We start from the raw sequence: 16,276 nt of genomic DNA, 5'->3' as shown, positions 1-16,276 counted from the left end.
TGTTGCCGAAAACAACGCTTTCCAAATATTTTGGATCACGTGAGTGCGCTATAAGAGTGATGGTCATATCCATTTCTTTGGTCAGGCAAGTATTCCAAGAGGTGGCAGATGTGTTGCTGTCTAGTTGTCTTCCCCCTAGTCTATTAGTTCGAGTTAGGCCTCATGTAACTTTGCGCAGAATTATGAAGAAAAACAAATCTCTTCATTGCCCTGTGTCAACGATTATCCCTTAATTTTCAAGATACCTTCCATAATTAGTGCTTTAATTTCACAATAAATAGCAGATGTTTACTGTTTAAGAAAGCGCATATAGCTCTTACATTTATATATTTTTTTCTGTTTGGAACAGTGAAACCGTAAGTTCTTACCATTTTGTCAAAATCTGTAGGTTCTGGTAAGCCAGTTAATCTTTTTCTTTACGACAGTAACTATGTATATAGGTTTTCTTTGGGCAGTTGCATGCAATTAACTTTTAGTTTTCTTGATTAACTTGAGTTAAATCTCAATAAACTTCATTGCTGTTTTTATTAAATGTAACCGATAAATAGCTGCCATGCCACGAAACCGGTAATATTAAAAAAATAAATACTGTGTAAGAAAGAAAGTATCTATATAAATATAATAGTATTATCTGTAAGTCCATGTAACTACTTCACAGGATGTGGATGGATCTTTACCAGAATTGGTTTATAGATTCTTTGGGCCCACGTGGTTATGCAGTTTTCGTGGTCGTTTTTGTGCGTTTTTATAGATATGTATAGTAGAAGTAATTTTTTTCATGTTAATCTTTCATTAATCATGGTGGGCCCAGCATGGCCAAGTGTGTTAAGGCGCTCGACTCGTAATCCGAGGGTCGTGGGTTCGAATCTCGATCGCACCAAACATGCTCGCCCTTTCAGCCGTGGGGGCGTTATATAGTACGGTCAATTCCACTATTCGTTGGTAACAGAGTAGCCCAAGAGTTGGCGGTGGGTGGTGATGACTAGCTGCCTTTCCTCTAGTCTTACACTGCAAAATTAGAAACGGCTAGCGCAGATAGCCCTCGAGTAGCTTTGTGCGAAATTAACAAAACAAACATTAATTATGAATTTACATACCTTTCTTCCAGGTGGCGGGGACTCCATGAATCAAGATTATTATGGCCTAATAACATCTAATCTGAAACGTAATGAATAAAAGTAAACTGATTAGATGATATTGGGTCCTGTTTGATATGGTTTATGTTATTAGAAAACTTATAATAATCTTTCTTCAGCTTGAAGTAACGCAGATTTTAACGATCATCACTACATGTGAGGATTGCTGGAAGGATTTACAAATGTCTCGAATAGGAAGTACCTGAAAGAGTTACTTATAACAAGATGTAGAAAGAGCATAGAATTCAAAGAAATGCTTATCTTCCGTTACTCTTGTAGGCCTAGTTTAGTTTTTCGTAACTCTGTAGGCCTAATTTAGTTTTTCCTTCAATTCTTGTAGGTCTAGTTGTTTTTTTTTCCGTAACTCTTTAGGCCTAGTTTAGTTTTGTTAACGTGACTTCCTTCTGATACTATGAACAAAGTGCAAGATTAGTTTATTATTGTATATTGATTTAAAAGTTGTTAGTAAATGAACGTATAATGTATAAACGTATCTAGTTTTTACAAAACCCACAAATTTGTGACCCCTCTGCCAATCCTAAAATATATCAGTATACATTTTTATTTAACAACATATCTGTGAAAGTGAATTTCTTTTAGGTTTTCATATTCCAGTAAAGAATGTAATATTTATGAACCCCCGGCATAATGTCATTTTATTATGTTTTAACGTTATAATATGTGTAACGAAGTACACAAGTGCACACTATTATGTGCGCAATTGATAAATCATTCAATATACGAATAAATTTGTGCACAAATTTCTCTCAGTACAAGCTATGTACTGGAAGTCTTTTTGTGAGATTCCAAGTAATTAAAATGTAGTCTTTTAATCATAGATCAGTTATACTGTCACTCATTAGCAGAAAATCTCTCAGCATCCCACAATATAAACAAAACAAGCTTCAAGTAACTTGTATATCATGCATCCGGGAACTTACTATACAATCACGAGAAATATGCCAACGATACTATATTTTTGTTATGACGTAACTACTGGTTAGCATGATGTCATTTGTTATACATATTTAACATGCTCTTACGTCTTAAGAAAACGTGTTCGCTTAGTCAAACTATTCACAATACATGGTGTTACACATAATCTCCAATGTTACTCATCATCCAAGACTCCTACCCGAATATGCCACGCCAAAAGCAACATGCCAATCTTCGCTCTGGTGGGATATCTCTTACTCTTCATAAACTATATTGCTGTTGTATTTCAATTATTAATGCGTACCACATGAAGTATTATATTATTTTTTTCAGATTCAAAACATATGATTCACAGCTGGAATAGCTTTACTAATTTACCCTTAAGAATAAAGTTTAAAAGTAAACTCAGTAAAAAATTGCAAAGCTTTCGTGAAATCACTAGTTGGTTTTTTTTTTTTTAGTTTTTAACTTCAATTGCTTAAGGATCCTCACTAGCAGGTAACTCGTGTTTGTTTGTGTTTTGTTATAGGAAAGCCACATCGGGCTATCTGCTTAGTCTATCAAGGTGAATCGAACCCCTGATTTTAAAGTTGTAAATCTGTAGACTTACCGCTGTATCAACGGAGGACAGCCCATTCTGTAGCTTTGCGCTTAATTCGAAACAAACAAACAAAAAATGCTAGAAAAACGTTTATGTTTTCGTTTCACTTTATTCACGTAAATTATAAGTTAGACTACAAAATCATGAAGAGACATTTACCTAAATTACGTTATATGATTTTTCTAGTTTTGTGCTTAGTAGGCACAATAAAATGTAGTTAATAACATGTTTTATGTTGCTGCTCTCTCGAGCTTTGTAGTTACGTTCAGTGATCAAGCTCTGACAAATGATTAGGCCTAGAAAAGAAATTCTTAACTTTGAAAGTGTTTTGAAACAAAAAATGCCTTACAATAAAGAAATAGTTATATCTAACTTCGTAAAGTATTCTGATAGTTTTCACGACATCCAGATCGAAATTTTTATGCATCGGTTGCTAGTTAACTAATTTTTCGTTAATTCTTTACGTTTATTTGAATTTTATTCAGATTTACATGTGTGTACTTAATGTTAAAATACTGATTGATAGTGAAACTCGAAACAGCATTGAGTATGTACATATATATATATATTTTTTTTTTCCAGCTAAGTGCATCCAAATTTCCTTGTGTGGTAAAGATCGGCCATGCACACGGTGGAATGGGAAAAATAAAAGTGGACAACCATATAGCTTTTCAAGATGTCTCTAGTCTCCTAGCTGTTACCACAAAGTACTGTGTAGTCGAACCTTATATCGATGCCAAATATGATATCCACATTCAAAAAATTGGAAATAATTACAAAGCTTACATGTGAGTACACCTTTCGAACACTGAAAATACCGTTCTTCAGAAGACTTAACATACTTGTATGGCTACAGTTATTCCCCACCAACTAATTTATAAACCTCTAATTAAGGTTATACTGAATTAAAAAATTCGATAGTTACATGTTACCCTGAAAAGGAAATCTGATTTAAATAAAATTTTTTGTTTCCTTTCACTTTCCAGAATAACTCCACATCTGGAAACCAATTTATATGAATAATAATAATAAACACCATGATAATTGTTTTCCATATCTGTTTCATTGTCGTGTCGTTAACAGATTCCCTTGTTTGTTATCCATTAGAATGTATTTCGGGTTTTGTGGGGTTCAAAGGCAAGTTAAGCTCATTATAAGTTGGAAAATGACGCATGGATATCCTATAGCAGGAAAATGAATGTATTATCTCGAATGTATTGTATGACTAAGCAATAAAGTATTTTATTCATAAAAAAATATATAATTTTACATAAAAGAATATTTTGGTTCAATTGTCCGTGTGGAGGCTTACATACGAAAAATGTTAGAAGGATAACTGGTAACTGAAACTGTATTATACAGTCATAATTAGTAAACTCAGTAGTTTGAAGCCTTTCCATGTTAATGCAGTGAAACAAAAGTGCTTGCTAGTTATTTGATCTCTTTATCAGTCGAGTGAAAGAATTTATAGCACAATTACTGTTTCACAGTATTGTATTTGAAAGACTAATACAAAACTTATCTGTGAGACCCTTTGCTCAAGAAGCCATTCTAGCAGCAACTTGTAAGTGTATACAATGTGTTGTAATTTAACATAAAATATACACGAACGAACGCGTTAATTTGCTCTTACCAACCAGGAGAAAATCCATCTCTGGCTGCTGGAAGGCCAATATTGGTTCAGCCATGTTGGAACAGGTTCAGATGACTGACCATTACAAGCAGTGGGTAGATGAAGTGTCCGAAATGTTTGGTGGTCTCGATATTTGTGCTATAGAAGCCCTACAGGGCAAAGATGGACGGGAATACATTTCTGAGGTGAGCTGGAGAACGTTTCTTTCTTATCGAACATCAGTTATGAAGTTGGTTCTAATGTAGTTTATTCTTTGGTCTCATCTTGCTTGATAATTATAATATAGATAATGAAATTTGTACCACACCATAGGTTTTTTGAAACTCTCATCTAAACAATAATATTTAGCATAATTTGTATTCAAATATTTTTAGATTTTTGACTATATAAGCCACTGGATGATTTAACTCGAGGGTGAAAGATGTGTTAAAATAATTTATTGCTGATAAAAAGAAATGCACTGAACCTGAACACAACTAGTATAAGGGTAAGTGGTTTAAAAGTACGTATGTGTTTTATGCCCGGCATGGCCAGGTGGGTTAAGGCGTTCGATTCGTAATCTGAGAGTCGTGGGTTCGAATCCCGGTCGCACCAAACATGCTCGCCCTTTCAGTCGTGGGGGCGTTACAATGTTACGGTCAATCCCACTATTCGTTGGTAAAAGAGTAGCCCAAGAGTTGGCGGTGGGTGGTGATGACTAGCTGCCTCCCCTCTAGTCTTACACTGCTAAATTAGGGACAGCTAGCACAGATAGTCCTCGAGAAGCTTCGTGCGAAACTCAAAAACAAAGAAACCTTTATCTTCTAGTTGAAACGAAAAACAATTGTTATATTAAGCTTAAATTCAGTTTCGATTTGTCATATTTGTTTGAGTATAATATATTCAGTGCTACTTTATAATAACAAAAGCGTTTGTTGTACCTGAAGTTAGCGTGTCGGGCTACGGTTCGAAGGACTTAGGGTTTGAGACATAATGCTGATGAATGCGTATTTTTTAAATGCATTTTAGACAAAAGAATGTCAATAGCAAAATCAAGATAGTTAGTTTACTTTAATAGAGTTTATTGAAACTGCCTCCCAGTGGCACAGCGGAATGACTGCGGACTTACAACGCTAGAAATCAGGTTTCAGTGCCTGTGATCGGCAGAGCTTTTTGCTTAATTACGAACAACAACAATTATTGAAACTTCTGGAAAAAAGTATTAATGGTAAAGTGAAAATATGAAATAGAAACGTTAAACGTAGGGGTAAGAGGTTTATAAAAACAATATATATTTACAATAAATCAACAGGGAAACCTTAACCAGACAACAACCTCTAAAGTCCACTAATCTGTTCGTTTCGCGCGTGCGCATAAGGTGTGATTCAATTTGGAAGTTCCAGTTCTGCAGTTAATTATTCTCACTTCTAATTTTGGTCATAGCGTAAATAAATAAATAAGGGGGGATTGCGTAGACACAATGCGAAAATACTTCTAAAAGTTGCAGACGTAACAAGTTAGCCATTATAATATTTCTTTAATAAAAACTTGTAGGTGAACGACTCATCTATGACGCTACTAGGTGACAGTCAAGAAGAAGACCGTCGCCAAATTTCAGACCTTGTTATTCAGAGAATGCAAACTTTTTGCAAGCTTCTCGTGAGGTAAGTTAACAATGGAGAGAAAACAATATGAAGCTATTGAAATATAACGTGAATCTTAAACTCGCAGTGTAAACTTTTTGCAAAACTACAATTAAAAGCTGGGTGGACATTTTCCTGACTCTTCTTTCTTTATCCTTTGGACCACACTTTCAATTATCAACCTCAGATGGATTTATCTCAACTGATAGAAAAAGTTAATGCTATCACCCTCTATAAGAATATGTAAAATATATCTTTTATTCTCTTTGTTAATATACCGCGTAGAAAAGAGTGATGTGTAATAAAAATATATACTTTTTAAAATATATTTTGTAATATTTAATTCATTGTAAAGAAGTACGTTATTGATCATCGCTCTGTACAGATTTGTCACTGCCAGCCAATATATTTTCTTGTTCAGGTATTTTATCTCCCCATGCAGGAAATTTGACAAATCACATCCTGATCAGAACTAAGAGGTTTTCCACCTCGTCTTCCAATGTCACATTTTTGCTGTTGCTTGTCTGCTGAAGAGTATCAGTAGCTTTCTTGAAGTTTTCTAAAGTCGTATGTGATCTGTAACTTTGTAGACCACACAATTGTATGTGATACGTAATTTTGTAGATATTACTACCACATAGTTGTATGTGATGCGTAATTCTGTAGACAAAACGACCACACAATTGCATGTGATATGTAATTTTATGGGCATTATTACCAAACATTTGTATGTGATGTGCAATTTTGTAGACATTACTACCACACAGTTGTATGTGGTGTGTAATTTTGTAGATATTACAACTACACAGTGTTATATACGTACTTTTAAAGATATTACGACCACACAGACAATAAACTTTAAAGAAATACTAAAACTGTTTTTGTTGCTGTTGTTTACAACTCCGTAACAGGAGCGACATCTACATTTCTAATTCATATAGATGACGATAACATGTTTGGCACTTTTAGAACCAGCAACTTTTTTTGCTTTCTATTCATAAGGATAACTTTGAAAAGTGGGCACCAAAACAATAACAGTTCTGCTTATGAGATGTAACAGGAAATGTAACAGCTACTGAACCATTCTTCTAACAGATGTGTTATCTTACATATTATCACAGAACATGCTGAAGCCAAACTTCAAGGAACTGTATTGATCTAATGTAGTTTCTTATTGAGAAATTTTAGAAATTTCCATAGTATCTGAATCACAGAGAAACCTTTTTTGTTTACTTTATAAGAAAACGGTTAAATTAAAATATATAATAAATTTTGTACCCGATAGTGGTGAAAGACCTCAAGAACCACCAGTGGAGAAACAAGAAGCAGGACATATGGAGAGAAACACCAGAGGGAAACAATCTGTTCACTCTCGCGAGTCTCATTCACGTCAAGGTTCTGTCACCTCTTCATTGGCTGGATTTCTGGGTCTAGAGTACGTCAGATGATTTAATCATGATATGATTTGTAAAGGGAGAAAATGAACCTTCCTATAAATAATTATTCTAGTTGCAATAATTACGTAGCTACCATAAACTGAATAAATAAAAAAGAAAAGAAAGGTGTATTGTGATAACAGGGATTTGTTTCGTACTCAGACAATCCACATGTAACTACGAAAGATGCTAAAGTGTCTTTTAACTCAAAGATGTATCTTTCTCTAGTCAATCTTACGTAATTATAGGGAAGAAACCCCTTATGTAAGAAGTTTAGTGCTTGATGTTAGAACATGTAAAGGTAATGGAATATGTGTTTACGGTCATGCTGAACTCTAGTTCTGAAAACCTAATTTTGCATTCAACTCTTAGTTTACAGAAGAAACGGTAGGAAGAAAACAAAAGCATACCTAGATATGTAAATTCATATATATTTTATTTTACCTTTCTTTCTTTAGCAAGCAAACATCTAGGTCAAGTTTAACCGGGGCTACTGCTACCGATGACCAGCCGAGGGGTGACCACGTTACTCAGACCACAGACCAGTCAGTGGTAGGTCACCACGTTTTGTATTATTTTGAATTTTGCACAAAGCTACACGAGACCTAGCTGCGCTAGCCGTCCCTAATTTAGCAGTGTAAATCTAGAGGAAAGGCAGCTAGTCATCATCAACCTCCGTCAACTCTTGGGCTACTCTTTTACCTACAAATAGTGGAATTGACAGTTATATTATAACGCCCCCATGGCTGAAAGAACGAGTATGTTTGATGTGACGAGGATTCGAACCCGCAACCATCAGATTACAAGTCGAGCGTCGTAACCACCTGACCATGCAGGAACTGCTTACACGGACATACAGTACTGTAATATTTACATTCAAGACTTGCCAACACAACTTAAAGCCGAGAAGATGTGTGTGTTGGTAAAGGTAAAACATTCCAATATGATAATTTGATACTACAACAGAACATCTAGCTTCATCAATGGGATATTATTGTTTTTAAGTGCAGAACACCAGGTATTACAGTTCTTTGGAAAGAAAAGTGGAAAGGGTATTATTTTAACTATTTGTTTTCCTTTTCGGTTGATTAAAAACGCAATAACAGACTTTGAAAAAAAAATTACATAAAATTAGACACACAACAAAAGACATTTCCACTACATATTCTAACACCCTGGTGTTATATGAGTGAAACACTGAAGATAAGGCATAAGGCAAGAAAAGGAAACATGTAGGACATAATTATACATTTCACTAGTCGTCTCCTTAATACATCTGTCTATAACGGAGGTTGATAATTTTAAAGCAAAAAGGGAGATAGATGGCAAAGACATACTGGGGGTCGAGGGGCATGTCCTCTTAAAAATGTTTTGCATTAATCACTGAGAATTGTACATTTTGACGCTATTTTTAAACATTTTATTCGTAATGTTCTAAAAACACGTAGGTCCAAGAAGTCTTGATAAAAATGAAATAGAAACCCCATAATCTGAGCGCTTTCGAAAGGTTGACCTTTATTATTCAGAGCCAAACAGTTTCGAAAGCGCTCGGGTTATAGGGTTTCTATTTCATTTTTAGACCTTTTAAATATTTTTTTATATATGTAGGTGAAATTTAGAAGAGATGCGATCGCATCCGCTGTACTTATCCTTTCTATGCGCGTGCCCACTCATGCGTAAGGCGTGCGACTCGTAATCCGAGGGTCGCGGGTTTGCGCCCGAGTCGTGCCAAACATGCTCGCCCTCCCAGCCGTGGGGGCGTTATAATATAACTGTCAATTCCACTATTTGTAGGTAAAAGAGTAGCCCAAGAGTTGGCGGTGGGTGGTGATGACTAGCTGCCTTCCCTCTAGTCTTACACTGCTAAATTAGGGACGGCTAGCACAGATAGCCCTCGAGTAGCTTTGTGCGAAATTCCCAAACAAACAAACAATCTCAGAACGACTGGTATGGGTATTAACACTTCAGGTTAACTGAAGAAGACCTAGGAAGGTCGAAATGTTGTTCTCTGCTTATGACTGAAAGTTTGAATACTCATACCAGCTGTTCTCAGATAAATTTTTTTTTCAAGTGGGTTTCTCGTAATCAGGAAAGTGTGTAAAATATTTATCTGGGTCTTTACTAGATAGTGTGTGTTAATATCAATTACACTCCCTCGTTAACTGGCTTATAGAAGTAGCTACAATATTTAGAAATATTATAACAGCTGCAATAATATTTAATATCAATAACAATAAATACATTTTTTTACACTGTTTTTGAAGGTTGTAGGACCGCAAGTTCAACGCCCTGACTCTCAACAGAGAGCACCACCTGCATCACAAGCTGGAGCACCTCAATCAAGGGGACCACCGCCACCGCCACCTCAAGCAGGTAGCAGTGTCCCCCAGCAGAGAATGCCCTCAGCTACACCACAAATAAGTGGCAATGTAACTCAACACAGGGCGCCACCAGCACCAGCACAAGTACCTCAAGTTGGCGCTCCCCCTTCCACTGGAACAGCTCCACGACGAGGTTCTCAATCTTCAACTGGGAGCGCAGAATCAGGGCAAACACCAATTCCTGCAGCACAGATGCCTGCACAACAACGCCCTAGCCAGCAGCCCCCTATGCAGCGTCCGGGTCAACCAGCAGTGCCAGTAGTACCCCCACGTCCTCCAGACCGAGGGAGTAGTTCATTATTTCAGCGAGATTCCCAGCCTATGCCAGAGAAAGGACCAGAGGATCCAGATGATACAATGAAAAATCTTCGTAAGACATTTGCTGGAATATTTGGAGATATGTAGATGTTTAATTAGATAATTTCAATCTTACTAAGTAATTCTTTCCTCGATAATGTCACGTGAGCATATTGTCGTTGTCTGTACGGATGAGGTTCTTTTATTCGTATAATAGTTGAATGTATTAGGACTGTTTTGTAATGTAACGTTAGAGGAAACTGGAAACAAACGCCACTTAATATTTAAATAACAATTATGGACAAACTATTAAAAAAACACGTAAATGTAATATTAAATAACAGTTTAATTCCCCTCAACATGTGATAGCTTACATACAAATATTATCTGTATTATGAGAAGTTTTACAAGTTATGACACATTGTTAGCTGTCTCACGTTCAAGTTCACCTTACGCGAAAATTAAGATTTCCACACACACAACACGTAACATGATTTCTTAACCACTCTCAGCATACATACAGTGAAACCCGTTCAAAACGGTTTAAATTTTAAATATTAACGTAGTCATTTTTGGAACCTAAAATCATACAAATATCTAATATTTGATACTATAAACGAAAATATCTTCAATGGATATAACTAAATAACCTTTATCTCGGATTATCATACGTCTTGGTCAAGTACTGAATAACTGATTTAGCTTGAATATTTTATTTTTGATTGATCATTAAAGTTATGGATTAATATCATGGTTATGGAGTATACCAAGCACTAACCGTATGGTTACAAACAATTAAAAACATTAACAGGATGGTTACAAATAATTAAAAACATTAACAGGATGGTTACAAATAATTAAAAACACAAACAGAATGGTTACAGCTAATTAAAAACACGAACTTGATGGTCACAGATTATTAAAAACACCAATAGGATGGTTATAGGTATTTAAAAACACCAACAGTATGGTTACAAATAATTAAAAACACCAACAGAATTGTTACAGGTAATTAAAAACACCAACAGGATGGTTACAGATAACTAAAAATACCAACTTGATGGTTACATATATATAAAACCACCAACAGATTGGCTATAAATGACATGAAAGATCGACTTTGTGCACAAAGATATTTAAAAATTTTAGTTCGAAAGACTGAAACATGGCAAAATAATAACAATTGCGCTATTATGAAAAATTCTGAAACGTTACTTTATTGGGTAACAATAATATCATAAATAAAAACATTACTGATAAGGATATTTTGTGAAGCCATTACCTGGTGGCTTCTTGAATTGTTACAATCTATTCAAATTATACTTTCGTGCGTAAATGTTGTGTGTCCTAAGTATACGTTCAAGCAATAAATGTGTATATGGAACACAGATCTATGTATTTCTAAAAATATATTATTGAAGTTTCTTTGGTTTAAGGTGATATTCAACTTCTAACTTATGTGTAAAGTGTCCCGTAGTATATTAAATCCTATAAACTGTATAATTGAAGCTATTTCTTTGAATTTTAGAGGTATTTTTCGTTGTTTTTCATGCTTGCAAAAGTTTTCTAGATAAGTTTTAACATTGAATAAAAATAACACATAACAAGGAATTTACTACAGAAGACCTTATTTTGGAAAGAGAATGTTTTCCAACTGAATATTGACTTATTAGAAGCTTACGAGTATTTGTGGTAATATTTCATAACTATAGAGTATGTTAATAAATGTATCTGTCTTTTTCCTTGATATGGTATCTATCTCCAGCTAAGAGTGTTGACCACTTAGTTGTTGTTTGATAGTGTGTTCAATGCTGTACATGTTTTCATATCGCGCCATCTATTATCATAAAACAAAGGACTGATATTTGGAGTAATGATAAAATTAATACACAGGTGACTGTTGAAACATTTCTGTGTAAACTAGATGTGAACCTTCTAGAATAGTGATCGATTTTGAATTATTCTTTTAAAAGTTTATAATTAAATAAAAAGTAATTTTGCTCGCAGTTTAAAAAAATTATATATACGTCAATTTCTCAGACCAGTATCAAAGAAAGATAATCTAAACACTTAAACACATGAGTTAAGTGTTTACTTCTGATTCTTGGTGCTTTGTGCTTACAGAATATTTAGTTTATTTATTATTGTGCTAGAAGACAGTTCAGATGTTAGTTTTTTTGAAAATTAACTGGTTTTGTGGGTACGTCTCATTATTGTGTATAAAATGTAATAGTTTTCGTTGATTTGCAATTTTGTCTAATTTCGAATTAGCCTTTCAGAAGAGAACTCAGTTTAAACAAAGTTCTCGGGCCCGATTAATAAAACACAATGAAAACTTCTTTTGGTTTTCTAATGTGAAAAAGGTGTGTAGCTGATTAACTTACTGTTAAACCTACACATGATCATTGATTTTTACAGATAATTTAGATCTTGATAAATTAACTTATTTATCTCTGTATTTTGAACTTAAAATCACACTAGTAGTTAATAATGTGTTTGTATTTGTCCCAGTTTCTCATAATGATGGATTTTTGAAAGAGAAAAAGTTAAATTCCCCAACTTTGAGAATATTTAACGTAGAAAAAACAGTCTACTTAAAAACTCGTGTATTAACATCGTTGTTTACAAAAACTCTAAATATCTAGAAATAGTACCATGGTTACGGTATGTTATAGGCCTTAGTATCTGTAACTTCTGCTCAGTGGTATGCACTGTTCAGGAATCAGCCATTCTTAGATATTTCTACCATTGTAAGAAGTATTCTGTGAGCTAGTTTCATTGTTCTGTCATATACATGGAACGCTAGCTGTTTTTTTTTGTTTGTTTTCGAGCATTATTGTTTAATTGATACTTGCATATTTCACTTTAACCTTTTCTTTTGTGTGTGTGTGTGTGTTTGGATTATTGTTAACCACGTGATGTGTTCATACTTCTCTAATTTGTAGAAATTCATTTCTAAATTCTTTTTGTCTCTTTCTTACTTGATTAGTTTGCTGAAAAATATCATCGAATGAAGAACTGAAATTTAATTATAAACTTGGAGTAAATGGAAGAGAGATGTTTTAAAATGTTAATAGATGGTTAAAATAAACGTTTCGTATTTACAAAAATTTAAAAACTTAATTGAAGCCGTCAACGGCGTCCACTTTAAAAATACACTCAAGGGAATTTTAAACACAAATTACAGGAACGTAAACGTTACGTAAGAAATAATAAATTAAAAACTGGACTATTGTAGAACATGTAAAAACAACACAAACGTTTTTGTGTTTTTTAGAGTAAGGTCAAATCAGGCTATCTGCTGTGTCCACCGAGAGGAATCAAATCGCTGATTTTAGCGTTGTAAATCCGAAGATTTACTGCTGTCACAACGGGTGACAAACTGTTTTTTGTGAGAAACTACAATTTTAGCTTGACCTCGTAAAATTATAGCTTAAAGCACTGATATTTGACGTGATTTAATATAAAAGTTGATTAAGGAATTTTGTAAATATAAAAAAATGTAATAGTACGTAGCAAGAAAAAAGTATAAATTAGTATGTTTTGCAGATAACTCCTGGAGATGGCGTCGACACATTGTACGTGTATTTTTTAAAGTGAAAGCCGTTAACGGATTCAATTACGTTTTTAAATTAGAATTGTGTAAATATGAAACATTAATTTTATTTATTATTTACGTAAATTTTAGACAGTACTCAAGTACCGATCATTCATATTTATTTATATTTATTCATATTTATGTTTTCGCACTTCCGTGACTAATTTCAGCTTTCATTAAATGTTTTCAAATATAAATTAAACAAATAATATCAGTATTTTCATGAAATCAAAAGCACGTTAGTCAAATGTTTTGTTTTTGATACGAAATTCTTAAAATTGTATGTAGCTTCCTGCTTAGGTGCACATCAAACTGTCTCAAACAAAAATTTCTTTATAACACTATTATTGTCTTCTTAGAAAAAACTGTGTCTGAAAGTTAAATCATTGATTCACTTGAAAACAGTAATTTGTGAATGTAACGATCAGGAATATAAATAAAACTCCCGTTTCTGTCTGTCAATGTTTTCTTTGTGTCAGTTACTTAGACTCAGATTTGCCTTTAAACATTTGGACACAGTACGGAACAAGCACACAGACCTTTATTTGAAATAACTTTTTATATGTGTAGGACATGTAACGTTCTCGCAGTATGAAAACTTATTTTCCTATAAATTACTCATATAGTTGCTGGTCACCATATCAGTTATTCCATTTTTGTAAAATTTTAAACAGAACCTCATGCCACAGATTAAAAAAAACATCAACTTACTTTTTAAACGAGTTAAACTATGCTTATAATATCATTTAACATTACTATACCCCCTAACATGTCATATTTTTAACAAAGCCAAAGAACAGATGATAATAAAATGTTATAATTTTCATGCATTTAAAAATCAGTGTTAATAAAAAAGAGTCATAAGGAAGTTGAAATAGTTCATTACAGTCAATAAATCACGAATTTTACCATAATCCAACATGAGTTGTACGTGTCTGATAAGATTACATTTAACAAAATACAAACAAAAAATCCAGCTTTTATGTTATCTATTCAAATCTTTGTGAATCTTTAGTACGTGGTGACACTAAGCTATTCTGTAATAGATTTACATTTCGTTGGTAACAATACGAGGTCTGTTCAAAAAATACGCGGACTGTTTGAATTGCGCGGCTCCAGTTGGTTCCAGGGGAATCCGCTTGGTGTCGCTAGGTTTGCACAGATCAGCTGATTACGACACCATTTCCCAATTGCAGATATCTTCCTTTGTGTATTAGCTACGTGGTTTTAAGTGAAGTGCGATTTTTTCGTTTGGCGGATTTCAGAATGAATGACCTGAAGGAGCAACGACTTGCTGTGAAATTTTGTGTTAAACTTGGAAAATCTGCGACTGAAACTTTTGCTATGCTTAACACGGCTTACAGTGATGTTGCTATGAAGCGTACGGCATGTTTCAAGTGGCATGAATGTTTTAAGGATGGTCGACAGTCCATTTAAGATGATGAGCGTCCTGGTCCTTCCACGTCAACTGACGACCCACACGTCGACAAAATCAACACCCTGGTGCGGGCAAATCGACGTCTGACTGTCAGGGAGCTTGCTGAAGAGTGTGGGATATCAGTTGCATCTTATTACGAGATTTTGACCGAAAAATTGAAGATGCACCGCGTTGCTGCGAAATTTGTGTCACGCAGAACTTGTGAGTTTTTGGCCAAACACTCGATCACTGTTCTTCTCCACCCCCCCTACTCACCTGACCTTGCTCCTTGAGATATTTTCTTGTTCCTCAAACTCAAAAGACCCTTGAAAGGAAGAAGATTTGAGACGATTCCCGAGATTAAGGCAAATGCGACGAAGGAGCTGGAGGACATTACAAAAGAAGCGTACCAGGACTGTTTCAACAAATGGAAACACCGTTGGGATAAGTGTGTGCGTTGGGGAGGAGAGTACTTTGAAGGGGTCCCAGACCTGTAACTTCTAAATAAAGTACATTTTGTTTCATGACGTAAGTCCGCGTATCTTTTGAACAGCCCTCGTAAGCCTAGTATCAGAGCAACCATCAATTAGTAATTGACAAGTGTAAACACTGTCAGAAGTCAATACAAGAAACAATACCAGATATTAGTGTTTAATTAAATTGGATTAAAAATTATAAACCTAACGAAGTTTTTTTTTTAAGATTGCATACCCATTAAGAGTTAATATAGATAATGTTTGGCAAAGTTGGTAGAAAGAATAGCTACAGTTAAGTACTACAACTTCTTGTGACAAGTTTTCCTTCTTTTAAAAACTCTGATGGTCGACTGCCTTAAGTAATTACTTTGAATATCCCTCCCACACATGAAAAAATGATAGTTACGGAAATTATTTCAGCTTATTGTTCATTGTAATCTTACACAATTTGTATGTTATTTTGTAATTTCGAGGATCTCTTTACAGTATGATATATTTTACTTTTCATTTCCAATTATTTTCTAGATAAATAATTTACACCATGTCTCTGTAGTTATATTTAATTGCTAAGCCTGACGTGGCTAATAATGACGTACGTTACATTTTACCAAGTGAGTCATGACAAACTGTATATTTATTTCTCTCTCTCTTACTTTGTTCTATGTTCACATCATGAGATTTAGACAATAGGTTCTATTAACATTACATTACTGGTAAATCGTAAAAACAGTGGTAATTTCTTA

The 16,276-nt window shown here is 34.3% G+C and overlaps 1 protein-coding gene across 1 annotated transcript in view; it reads left to right on the top strand.

The window, feature by feature from the left end:
- Nucleotides 1-14,102, top strand: part of LOC143258471 (uncharacterized) — an 85,219-nt gene extending 71,117 nt beyond the window's left edge. The window contains exons 6-11 of the mRNA XM_076517491.1: nucleotides 3,256-3,461; nucleotides 4,314-4,491; nucleotides 5,840-5,949; nucleotides 7,214-7,363; nucleotides 7,823-7,916; nucleotides 9,629-14,102. Of these exons, the coding sequence (XP_076373606.1) occupies nucleotides 3,256-3,461; nucleotides 4,314-4,491; nucleotides 5,840-5,949; nucleotides 7,214-7,363; nucleotides 7,823-7,916; nucleotides 9,629-10,150 (1,260 nt within the window). The 3' untranslated portion in view covers nucleotides 10,151-14,102. The remainder of the gene's footprint in view (nucleotides 1-3,255; nucleotides 3,462-4,313; nucleotides 4,492-5,839; nucleotides 5,950-7,213; nucleotides 7,364-7,822; nucleotides 7,917-9,628) is intronic.
- The last annotated feature ends 2,174 nt before the right edge of the window (nucleotides 14,103-16,276 follow it).

The sequence above is a fragment of the Tachypleus tridentatus genome, chromosome 8 (genome assembly GCF_004210375.1).
Source record: "Tachypleus tridentatus isolate NWPU-2018 chromosome 8, ASM421037v1, whole genome shotgun sequence".
NCBI lineage: Eukaryota > Metazoa > Arthropoda > Merostomata > Xiphosura > Limulidae > Tachypleus > Tachypleus tridentatus.
Note: the sequence above shows the minus strand (reverse complement) of the source record. Positions and strands in the feature narration are given on the sequence as shown.